This window comes from Bufo gargarizans, chromosome 1, assembly GCF_014858855.1.
Source record: "Bufo gargarizans isolate SCDJY-AF-19 chromosome 1, ASM1485885v1, whole genome shotgun sequence".
NCBI classification, from domain to species: Eukaryota; Metazoa; Chordata; class Amphibia; order Anura; family Bufonidae; genus Bufo; species Bufo gargarizans.
In genome coordinates, this window is record NC_058080.1 from 226,939,522 (window position 1) to 226,952,104 (window position 12,583).

Genomic DNA, 12,583 nt, shown 5'->3' on the forward strand with positions numbered 1-12,583 from the left:
GGGATGAGTAATTTGAGATGTCTCGTTAGCAAGAGTTCTTCACCTACGAGAGGCTGTCCCTACAGGTGCGAGAGGCTGTCTCCCCCTGCTTGATGATTGACAGGGCTGAACATCTCGCTTGACCCTAACAATCCCATGCCTGCATGGCTGCTTTGAGTAGTGGCACAAGTTCAGAGGCTCTGCTGCTGGGGTAGTGACTGAGCATGTGCCATTACACTTCCAGGAGAGCAGCAGCACAGGTGCGAGGTGACAACAGGCAGGTGGACTTTTCACCTGTGGGGACAGGTGAAGCACTCTTGCTAATGAGACAAATCAATTCACTCATCCATGCTGCACATTAATAAACCTCCATCTAGGAAGATTCCATCATAGTATAATAAGCATAATTATCATGTCCCAGAATTCCCAATGTAAAGCAGCACCTGATACATTAACACTTCAAATAAGAGCATCTGTAAGATGTTAGTGAAGTGTAATATCAGAATTTAGCTCCTCTGGAACAGAATGTGCATGTGCTGGTCAGCACTCCCATGGAAGTATGTGTGGGTGATGGGAGGTCAACCATGTTTGAATTCTGAAAGAAGGATAAAGTTTTAAAAATAATTATATTTTTTACAAAACAAATGCTTAATATTTGTCCGGCCCATTTCACTTTATGCCTTGACTTTTTACCGATATTGTACATACACTTACCAGTGGCTTCATAATATATGTGTACTAACTGTATTTCACCAGTTAGAGATGTTTACTGAGTAAAGTTGCACTTTCTGGTACTTTTTATGGCAAGTAGAGTGTAGTCCACATCTTATTTATTGCCGTCAAACATTCAGGAACCCTGACATACCCCACTGAAGTCAATACCCGATCAAAATAGTTCAAATTTAAAGCCAGGCCACTAGTGTGTACAGAATTTAAACCTTTTCAATAATCATTGCACACAATGTCTCCTTAGATCTGCTTAACTATGTAGAATAACTGTTGTGACATCTCGGGGTCATTTAGCTCTCCAGGATCGTCGTCTTCTCACCTTAGACGGTTGGCACACCTCAAGAAGCCACTCCAACACTGCAGATTTGGTGCAAACTGGCCGCGACCAGCTTTATTGTCACTTTAACAGCAGACCAAACATAAATCATAAACACAAATCCTAGGCCGTATGGCCACTGACTACACAGCAGTTCTCCCTCTCTATCAGGATCTGGGTCTACCACCCAGCTCCCCAAAACACAACACAGTGCTAACCCTACCCAGGGTTAGAGGGTCCTGTCTCCCACAGGCCTTGGCGCAGCCTGTTTCTTCCCCAGACTGGGAGTCATGATTGAGGAGCTCAGCCCACATTTACCTGAGCTCCTCAGATGGCTGCTAATCTAAATTACCAGTCTAGCTGCTGCAGACAGTGGGAAAAACCTATTTTCCCAGCCTTTCTTGTTCTCACCCAGGCTCCTCTGGGTTTCAATGGCCCTCATATGGCCCTTTAGCAGCTTCACTGCCACACTGTATATTAGGGGGAATTTATCAAAACTGGTGTAAAGGAAAACTAGCTTATTTGCCCATAGCAACCAATCAGATTCCAGATTTCATTTTTCAAAGGAGCTTCGAAAATTGATGGTGGAATCTGTTAGGTTGCTATGGGCAACTACGTCAGTTCTACTCTAGACCAGTTTTGATAAATCTCCTGCATTGTATAAAACTTATAAAAGGCTTAAAAAATGTAAAATTAGATTCTTTTCAATTGGACCCTCGAGCTACTATATCTGGAAGGCCTCCATAATGTGGGAGCTGCACATTCCTCTTGCATAACCTAACTTATCGAAGTTCAATAAATTGTCTATACATTTTTTATGTACAATAATAATGATTATTCAGTAGTACATTTTACTACATTATACATTATACTATTGCATGTTTGTCAATCCAAGTTGACATCCTCATACATGCAGATAAAACCCCAAAGCTGTCTGTTTGGTTTCTTAGTTGATATACTTCTGGCATGTTTGTAACGTATGGAAGAAAGGCCTAATATCTACACAAACGGGTAGGTCGAGTATAGTGAAGTATTACGTCCTTGTTTCCCCCACGTGAATAATATATAATTGCGGTATCATGTTACCACAAGGAAAGCATTCACTGAAAGGTAGGGAAGAAACCATCAATGAAGGAAAATGCTCAGACACAATTGTTAGCCATCTGGGAAATGTTGCTGAGAATTCTTGTCTAATTTCTCTTGGCTCGTAGGTCCTCCCCCCCCCCCCCCTAAAAAAAAAAGTAACAAGATCATTTGCTAAAGGTGAAGAGCGAACCAAAGTAAGAATGAAATTAAAACCATAGCTCTTGTCTCCCAGCATTACATGTCCTACAGTCTCAGGGTTTCTGTGTAAACACTTCAGCAGCAGGCTGTTCAGGCTCCGGTATTTCATCTTCCTGATAATTAATCATTAGCCGTGTCTGAACAATATGACAAACTTTAATCAGCAAGGAACTGCAGAAAGACCCTGAGCTTAGATATCAATTACAAAAATTTATTATGTGCGTACTATCGTTGACTTGTTGCAAGCCATCAGAGCATCACCTCATCTTCATCATCGCCATGACACATGTAAAATCAGAAGTTCAGCAAGTATGTTAGCACCACCTTACCTAATAAACTCTGTACGTAATTCTAACCCCTTCATTAGGATCCAGTAGACCACGGTAACTGTTGTCTATCACCCTATGGCTATGATACCCATGCAGCCTCACAACTAGAGAGATGCTGTATCGAATTTCCAGCCACAATAACCCCTCCGTGGGTTCTGATTACAGCACTGATTGTACAGGTACATGCATATAAATCAGGATGACAATTTACACTTTGCTGGTGACCGAGGTAGCAGTTCTTCTGCTGGAGCAAGTTCTCAGGAAGGACATGAGGTTGAATTATGAAAGAAAATATTCGCTATAGTATCACTATGTGACTTTTTCTGATGAGGCATTACAGGGCATACTTCCATATGCCTCTGATTTCATCCAGATTTATTTTCTGTAGGCTTCCATATGAATCTATCAAATGGATCTATTGTAGATGTATTTCTTTGATACTTCCAACTGAGTTGACCTGATTCTAACTTGCCATAATCTTTGTATTTATGGCTTTGGGTTCACACTTCAAAAATGTGCATCTTTTTTCCTTTTCTCCAGGGGGATCAAGGTGCACCTGGTTTAGATGGCATTCAAGGGATGAAGGTGAGCAAATAAGACACAGCCTCCAGCTGAAGAACACAATATTATAATTACTCTAGTGCTATTGTGCTGTCACTTTTAATCTGCTGGAAGGTTGATTTATTCTTACAGCTCGTTTGACGTTTCTCCTCATGTGCTAGAAATCAATGTAAATACGTGTCCTGTCTTATCATAAATGTTCCGTGTAGAAATACTATACATAACCTGATCTTTCACCTCGATTTTCCTTTCATGTGCTTATATAGCCAGGACAATTATTGTTTTTTATGTGTACAATCTGATTTATTTTGCCTTAGTTTATTGGTGTTACAGGCATTTACATTTAAAGGGTTTGTGCCACGAAAACTATTTATTATTTTTCAGCCCAGCATCTGGATCTGAATACTTTTGTAATTAAAATGTTTAAGTAGCGACTGACTTATTCAATTAAAAGTATCTGCATAGTGCCATCTGCTGTTTGATCTTCTCCTTATTTCTTGTCCACCTCACTGAGGTGGTTGCACATGCTCAGTTTAAATCTTCAACTGTCACTATCCACAACTTCTGTTAGAAGCTGTGGCAGTTACAGGGAAAGAGCTACAGCACAAAGAACACACGGCCTGAGCATGGACATGCTTCCTGAGCTGCCAGCCTGAAAAGAATCTAGCAGAACAATTGAAGCAATCAGCAATGAATAGGGTCCAGCTATATCTTCTGTTAGAAGCTGTGGCAGATACAGCAAAAGATCTGCAGCAGAAAAGACATGCCCCTGAGTTGCCAGCCTGAAATAAATCTAGTAGAACAATTGGAGTAATAACTGGAGAGATCTCTGGTTGCATGTGATGTGCAGAGCTGGTTCTAGCTTTGTTAAAGGGGTTCTCCGGGAATTAAGAAAATGAAAATACTTTTATTATAAATATATTTCCAAATATCTTTCATTGGTTATAATGGCTCATTTTGTCTAGGGGGCAATAGTCAGAAGAAATAAAATGGCCGCTGTTCTATTAGTACACACAGAACCTGTCCTAATCACACAGCAAGACAAGTTACTTCACAACACTGAGCTAAAGAGCTGCCTCATCCTCCTCTGTGCTCTGCTCAAAACGAGCCATTATAACTAATGAATGTTATTTGGGAATATATTTACAATAAAGTAATATTTAATTATTTTTATTTTCTTATTTCCCGGAGAACCCCTTTAAAAAAGATTGTCATTAACTATATAATGTCTTATCTTAATTTTTTACATCAATCATGGCACTTTTAAATATAATATGCATTGTAAAGGGGCTGTGTAATTTGGAAAAATCATGTTCATATGCACTATTACGGGATAATGGGATTCACTTATCAAAACTAGTGTAAAGAAAACAGGCTTTTTTTTGTCCATAGCAACCAATCAGACCCCACCTTTCATATTTCAAAGCACCTTTGAAAAATGAAAGGTGTGTTAATGGAGTGGGATCCTCTGTTCATGATCTTTATTTCTGGAGCAACGTGAAGAGTGGTTGCAACGAGCGCCTTTCTCTCTCTTTCTGGAAGACCTATTGATTTCAATGGGCAGTGTGTCATCTATGTTGGCAGTGTACAGAAATTGATCACTTTCTGCCAAATTTCCTCAAAGGAAACATCTAATCTCATGGAATACTAGCAGGAAGACACTTAGGGGGTCAATTACTAACCAGAAATACACCTATATTAGGCGTATTACTGGTGCAGATTGCAGACAAAAAGGTCTATTGTGCTGCAATCTGCGACTTTTCCTCGCTCACACCAGGTCTAAAAAAGTAGGCGTGCATTGGTCAGGGAACCGGCCCATCTCATTTATCATTTTCTACACCTGGTTTAGGAGTAGAAATGGTCTAAATGTAAGGCAGCAAGGAAGCTGTCTTATGTTTAGAAGTGGCTGCGGATCCGCCAAAGTTATGTGCAGGCCGCCGCCTCTACATAACTCCGGCGGATCCACCGCCAGCTATAGGGGATATTTAGACCGGCATCTAAAACGCCAGTCTTAATAAATGACCCTATTATTGCCAAAGGACCCATAGGGATTTTACAAAGCGGATAACTCCCTAAACAAACTTTAGGCATCTTCATAACATGAACTAATAATTCACAAGTCACGACAATCATGGATTTTCCAGTTATTGTCAATTAACACATCACAGTTTATTTGTACCAAGTTATAAACCGTCACATGTTTAACAATACAATTTCTTAAAATATCTGTACTCCACTGAAAGCCTTCCAAATGATCCAGAAGCCCCAGGGAAGTCAACATTATTCAATACAAGTCTCTACAATTTGTTTGTGCTGACCTTTCTTGGAAATGTTTAAGAGGGAGGACTGCATCAGAATGTTTTCTAACAATTTTGTACTAGTTTTAGAAACTAAATATTGCCTTTTTTTATAATAATGGCAGCATATGTTTTCTTTCTATAGGGTGATCAAGGAGAAAGGGGGGAAAGGGTAAGTAGTGGCATATTCTGATGAGGCTTGATTGAAATGAAAAGATATGGTCACAGGCTAATATGTTAGTAAGATGACTATATGGCACTAATATAGCCTTTTTTGATATTCTGGACCATTTGTTCTATTTCATAAGCCATAAACCCTTGTTGGTTATATCCCCTGTGCTGTCCGCATAGAGGTCCTGTCCATAAGATGGCCGCTGATGGAGGGTCATGTGAGCAGAAACATCACTCAGCCTCCTCCATTCAGACACCATGCACCTGTACTAAACTCCCAACAGTGCAAGTGTAGATGGCAGGTGCAGTGTATTCAGTGTATTAGAATGGAGGAGATATAACTTCGAGGTGATTTTCCTAGGTCATCTCCATCAGCAGCCATCTTATGGACAGGACCTCTGTGTGGACAGCACCAAAGACTAGGCAAACAAGGGAGCATAGAATATGAAATATAGAAAATGGCAAAGAGTTTCAACAAAAGATATAAGAGTAAGTGCCATATAGTCATTTTACAAACATATTTGTCAATAGTAACCAGAAAGGGGCCAACCCCTTTAATAATCTTGGTGTTGTGCCAGTGTCAACTACAGGCATCCTATGCTCCCATTTTGTACCCCAGGGTGGCTGGTGATGGCGGCAAATAGGAGAGAAAGATTAGGTGAGCTCATAGCTCCCTATTTTCAAGTCTGTCGCTAAATATATCTTCTTCGGATTGATTATGTTCCAACCCACCGATCACATTTATTTCCACTGTGTTACTTGCTGCTTGCTCTAGGTGTTATATGATTGAAATATTTCCTTTTAGAGTTCACAGCAATAGATAGATAGATAGATAGATAGATAGATAGATTATAGATAATAGATAGATAATAGATAGATTATAGATAGATAGATAGATATATCCATGGATGTTTTTTTGAAAAAGAAGGCAACATGAAAATGTCATAACTGTCATACCATTGTCTTGACATCATACAGGCTTTGGTTTACTTCTGTGACCTTTTATTAGATGGATTCTATGGTTACCACAAACCGCATGCTGTGAACAATAGAATCATTCTTCTTCATTAATTCTGCAATTCCCAAGTAGCACTGAACCACAGTCATCGACCAGTTTGTTTCTAATAAAACATAACATTTTGGCAAAGAAATTATAGAAGATAATGCACAGAAATAGTCTGCCATTGATTACGCTATATACATTGCATTCCGTTAATGTATTAGACTTCCATCAAATTTAGCCCTCAAACTATGTCTGCAAGATCATGCTGACAAATTGTTCGTAATTTAGAACATTGCATATACAGTCACATCCACTGATTGATCAAAAATATAGCGTCTACAAACTTCATAATCTCTTGTACCATGAAACAAAACATAATATATATTGATATTTTCCTGCAGGGTGAGATGGGGGAAAGCGGTCCTACAGGTGGACCAGGAGAAAAGGTAAAGCTCCTACCTACCTTGAATAAAGTTAAGCTGTGTTCATGTTCAAAAAGATGTACATATTAAATAGTGTATTTTTTTTTTTTTTTGCTGGATTCTGCACAAGGGCAGACTGGCCATAGACGAATTTCCTGTTGAACAAATGCCCAGGGGACCGCCTGAACCTTCCTCTTGCCTACCAACTGGGTAAATGACGATTAGATGCTCTCAGCATTAGTTATTCACCTGACTGGTGGCTTCAGGTGCCCTCCTGAATTCAATTATATCCTCAGGACAGTGATAGAGTTGAATACTGTGGTGGGAGCAGCAGTATTTTGTACTGCACAACTCTGTGAATGTCCTTGAGTAGCCCAACTAGAGCCTTGACTCAAACCTAGTCAAATATCTCTGGAGAGACCTGAAAATGGCTGTCCACTGATGGTCCCCATCCAACCTGACTGAGCTTGAGGGGAACTGCAGAGAAGAGTGTCAGAAAATCCCCAAATCCAGATGTGCAAAACTTGTGGCATCATACCCAAGAAGACTGAAGGTTGTAATCACTGCCAAAGGTGCTTTAACTAAGTACTGAGTGAAGGGTCTGAATACTTATGTCAATTCAAGATTTTACTTTTTCTTTTTTATTAATTAGCAGAAATTAAGATTTCTAACAGTCTGTTTTCACTTTGTCATTATGAGTTAGCAAGTGCAGAATGATGGAGAAAAACTTAAAATTGTTATTTTTTATTTGAGCCCATGGCCACAACATAACAAAATGTAAAAGAAAAGTGCAAGAGTCTGAAGATTTCCAGAATGCACTGTACATCGATTACTGTATTTAATCACATTAAGCAAATATCACTTCTATATTAGTTACTCCCCTCTCCCTTTATGGATACCAGATTGTAAACTGAGTTGGCTCTGCTTATAAACATCTATTAATATTTATTTTCAACTTTTTTTTTTTTTTTACAAAATCTGTGATGTGCTCTGCGCCAAACTTTTATTTTTATTTATGTAAGTTATTTGAGAATGGGCTGCAGTTCAGGAAACTGTGGGAGGACAGATAAAAAGACAGAAAATGATTGTAGTAATTATAGTTAATATTTAATTAACCGTCCAATTAAGTCATGCAGGGAACCCTGACACCGGAAAAAAGCACTCCATTGCAGCCTTATGTAAGATTTTGGTTCACAAAAACGGTGAACTGATAAAAACAATAAAGTACAGCTCCCACCTATGCTACCTTCACATGTAATAATTTCACAGCGTGTGTCATTCGCATTTATTTTTTTAAGAATATCAATTATTGTTCAGCAGGAAATTACATCTGATTGCTGGGATATTTCCCACTGAGCATACAAATAAAGTCATCACCTGTTAGGTTACTGTTGAAGCTTCCTAAACAGTGATTGCACTGGATTAGAAAGCCAGCACCATACACACTTGCATGCCTGACCCCTTCTTTATGAGAGCACCATTTACTCTTGTTATTGTTAAGTAATGGACCATAGGACCTTGATGGGCCATTGAGTTTTCATCTACTGGTAAATATTAATCTTATGTTATCAATGAAGCATATATACATAGTCATTGATGCCTGGAACCCTTTACGTCTAATGGCCTGTGTATTTTGTCTACACCTGAAACCATTTTTATGTATTTTCAAGCTACCATGCCAGAATCTGAGCAAGTCAACTTTGTAAAAGAGGCCTCACACATTAAACAGAAGTAGATTGATGGTCGAATAGCTGGAGAACTACCGATCATCTGGTGAATGATCATTATGTAGACACAACCATGCACATTTTAGTCCATGTTGGCTGTTGTTGGCCAGTCATTCCAACAGGCATGGGGTGAAGGATGAACAATGTTTCTGAGAACATTCTTTTAAAGAGTCTTTCACCTGACCATAGGATGAAGACTTAAAATGCAGCCAACTTGTTTTCAGGCAATAACAGGCTGTCATCAGTCAGCTAAAACCAGCATTCATTGTCAAAATGTCCCTGTGCTTTAAGAAACCCTTTAGATATGTCATAATGATATATCAAAGGTTTTGATTGGTGCAGGTCTGAGTGCCGAGACTCTCACTGTTTTCTTGAATGACTAGAAAGAAGCACTCATGTAGAGCGCTTTCTCTCTTCGTTGCAAAAGATGATATCAATAAAATGTCTATGAGCCTTTCTCAAATCCGTCTCCTCCTCCTTGTTTTAGCAATTGGCAGGGATCTCAGCACCCAGACCCCCACTGATCAAAACTTTTTACATGTCACTATGATGTATGAAGAGTGTGTTTTTTAAGTACAGCTATACTTTAAATCAGTCACACGACTAACAATAGTTTTGATTTGAACAACTTTAGACTGATTTGTATGGCCACGTTTAGACAGGAGCATGTCACAAAATTCACCTCACCTGAATAATGAGCTTGTGAGTAAATCATTGAACGATTATACCACTTAAAGTACTTTAGTTAGGGTGGTACATGGTAAATTATGGCCGCAGGATGGACATGCAGGTTACAGATAACTGCCAGGCGTTACTTGTCTTTGTGTGCTGAACGTGTAAGTGGTATCTTTTCAAATGGTAATTACAAATGCAGACTGGTAATTAGAGGTAATTCAAATGCAGATCCCGAGGCTGGACCGCACTACCGCTTTCATAGTAGAAGCTACTATGATCATTAAAGTAAGAGGATTAGATATGGATGTTCTCTATCCTGTAATTTCATTACAAACACAAAATATAGCCAAGATGAGTTTTTCATTTGGCTCAACTTATGTAGATATCACAGCGCGGTTTTATAAGTACTGCATGTAAGGCTGCGATAACTGTTGGCCAAGCAGTAAAACTCTGCATGCAGCAGAACACAGCTTTATACATTAAGATACTGTCACGGAAGGTGTACAGGAAACCAGACAATGCAACATGAATATATGACTTACTGGATCCAAAGCTAAGGAACAAAAGGGAGACCCCTGCACAAGACCTGGCACTTTCCCTTGCTGCTCAGCCTATGCAAAAATCCCAAAGGTGGATGATTGCATATCCACGTACCTCGACTATATAACACCTGAACACCACACGGGACACGACCACCGGCTCCCGACTATATAACACCTGAACACCACGAGGGGACACGACCACCGGCTCCCTACACCAGACACGGAGGGAGTCAGGGTCACCTGGGATCCAGCAAACAGATAATAACAAATAAATGTACAGCACTTAACTTTGTAGCAGACTGGGAAAAAGGATCAGCATGCACACACACTCCAGGAAGTAGTAATTTAAAGGGATGCAATCAGTCCAACTACATGACAGCTGAGAGAGGCTAACGAGATGAGGAACTGAACACCACAACAAAGAAAACTCAAGGAGGAGGTTCTGAAAGGCTTCTGTCAGAGCTTCTCAGCTGTCTGGTTGTGACAGATACATACAAACACTGAATAAATGGTTATTAGCACACAATTTGATTAAATGGTTTGAGCCCACCTACCAATGACAAGGCAATCTCTTCAGATAGGAATCTACACTACCACAGTGGGGTGAGGTTCTGAATAACATCCCCTTGTCACAGTAGCCTCATCAGTTCCATAAGAATACTGAAGTCACTGTAGAATAGATCACTTATACAGTAACTGGTTACACTGTCAACACTGGTGGACAGCGTCTGAGTAAGTAGAGGCACAACCTATAGACAAGAAATACCTTATTAATAAATTATTGCATTTCCAGGAGGAATATCAGAAGATATTGGGATTCATTTTTCAAAATCAACGTTTGTTCCACTCCTTTTAACATGCACTGTTCCGCCAGGGATGTGGTTAATTTATGACAGGGGGTATACCTCATCATAAATTGAATGCATTCTCCCTCATTTCACGTGCGTATAATGAAATCTATGCCATCTTGTAGCTGCCGTAAATTTCATGAATCATTTACTCCAGAAAACTGGTGTAAATCATGATAAATCTACTGAGGCCGTTGGCCCCACCTTCACTACACCCTCTTTTCGGAAACTAGCTAGAGCTGCATAGAAATGCCAGTTGCAATGTGGTTTGGGACTTTTTTATGCAAGTTTCTGGCATAGGGTTAACTGTAAATGGTTTTGTCTGTTGATGATGTTCCTCTAACGTTGCATTCTTAACAAATCCTTTATATTTTATTTTGCATTTTTAGGGTGACCCAGGATCATCTGCTGCTGGCATAAAGGTCAGGTCCCTTACTATGTTAACTATTGCATAACGAAGGCCTCTTTATACTGTACTAAATCTAATATATAAAGCTGAGTGTATGTGTGTGTGTATGTATGTCCGCTAAATGAATCCGCACCATTGCATTTATAATCACGAAATTTGATACACAGGTACATCAGGTGTCCGGGAAGGTTTTAGACCAGGTCTCAGCTCTCTAGGACGTACCGTTCCTGAGATATTCCCAAAAATTGCATTAGCCAATAGAAGCTTGGTCACATGACCCTTATCAGCCAATAGAAGCTCGCAGACCGTTAGCCTCCACATACACAATTTTACTCCAGGTTTCCATAACAACCCAGCCATTTTTCTTCCTTGCTGTAGGTGAGCTTTAAAGGAAATCTGTCACCAGGATAATCGCTATTGAAGTAAAGCCATGGCCTAATAGCACTTAGTACCTTATTTTAAGATGTGCCTTTGTTCCAGCAATAAATGTTTTTATCCTCTGAAAATCCAGTTTATTTGGTATGCAAATGAGCCAGTAAGGTGCCCAGAGGGGCATCACTCTTGCAGGAAGGATCCCAGACACGCTCCGTGCCACAATGTGTCCACCCTCAAAAGACAAACTTAAAACCCCGCCCCCGGGTCCCGCTAAGCCACACTCCTGAGTTGGTTTGGCCACACCCACTCCCACTCCTCAGCTGACAGGGATTGAAAAAATGAAGGTAAAAATCAACTTCTGTCAGCTGCAGGGGTGGGAGCGAGGGTGACTTTCTCCCTGCAGCTCACACTCAGACAGAACAGTGCTGCTGTCTTAGAGTGAGCTGTTCAAAAGGACATGCCCCCGATTCGGTTAGGCCACGCCCCCTCCCACTCCTCAGCCAACAGAGATTGAAAAAATGAAGTTAAAAATCAACTTCTAGGTCCCACTAAGCCACGGGCCGATCTGGTTAGGCCAAGCCCACTCATCTCACAGGGATTGAAAAAAAAATGAAGTTAAAAATCAACTTCTGTCAGCTGCAGGGGTGGGAGCGAGGGTGACTTTCTCCCTGCAGCTCACACTCAGACAGAACAGTGCTGCTGTCTTAGAGTGAGCTGTTCAAAAGGACACGCCCCGATCCACTTAAGCCACGCTTCCCCCTACTCAGCCGACAGGGATTTAAAAAATGTAGTTAAAAATCTACTTCTAGATCCCAATAAGTCACGCCCCTATCTGGTTAGGCCACACCCTTCTCACTCCTCGTCCGACAGGGATTGAAAAAATGAAGTTAAAAATCAACTTCTGTTAGCTGCAGGG

At 40.3% G+C, this 12,583-nt stretch overlaps 1 protein-coding gene across 1 annotated transcript in view; it reads left to right on the forward strand.

Moving 5' to 3' along the window:
* The window catches only part of COL25A1 (collagen type XXV alpha 1 chain), a 423,067-nt gene that overhangs the window by 308,456 nt on the left and 102,028 nt on the right, over positions 1–12,583 (forward strand). Inside the window, exons 13-16 of the mRNA XM_044277438.1 lie at positions 3,178–3,222; positions 5,621–5,641; positions 7,071–7,115; positions 11,273–11,305. Of these exons, the coding sequence (XP_044133373.1) occupies positions 3,178–3,222; positions 5,621–5,641; positions 7,071–7,115; positions 11,273–11,305 (144 nt within the window). The remainder of the gene's footprint in view (positions 1–3,177; positions 3,223–5,620; positions 5,642–7,070; positions 7,116–11,272; positions 11,306–12,583) is intronic.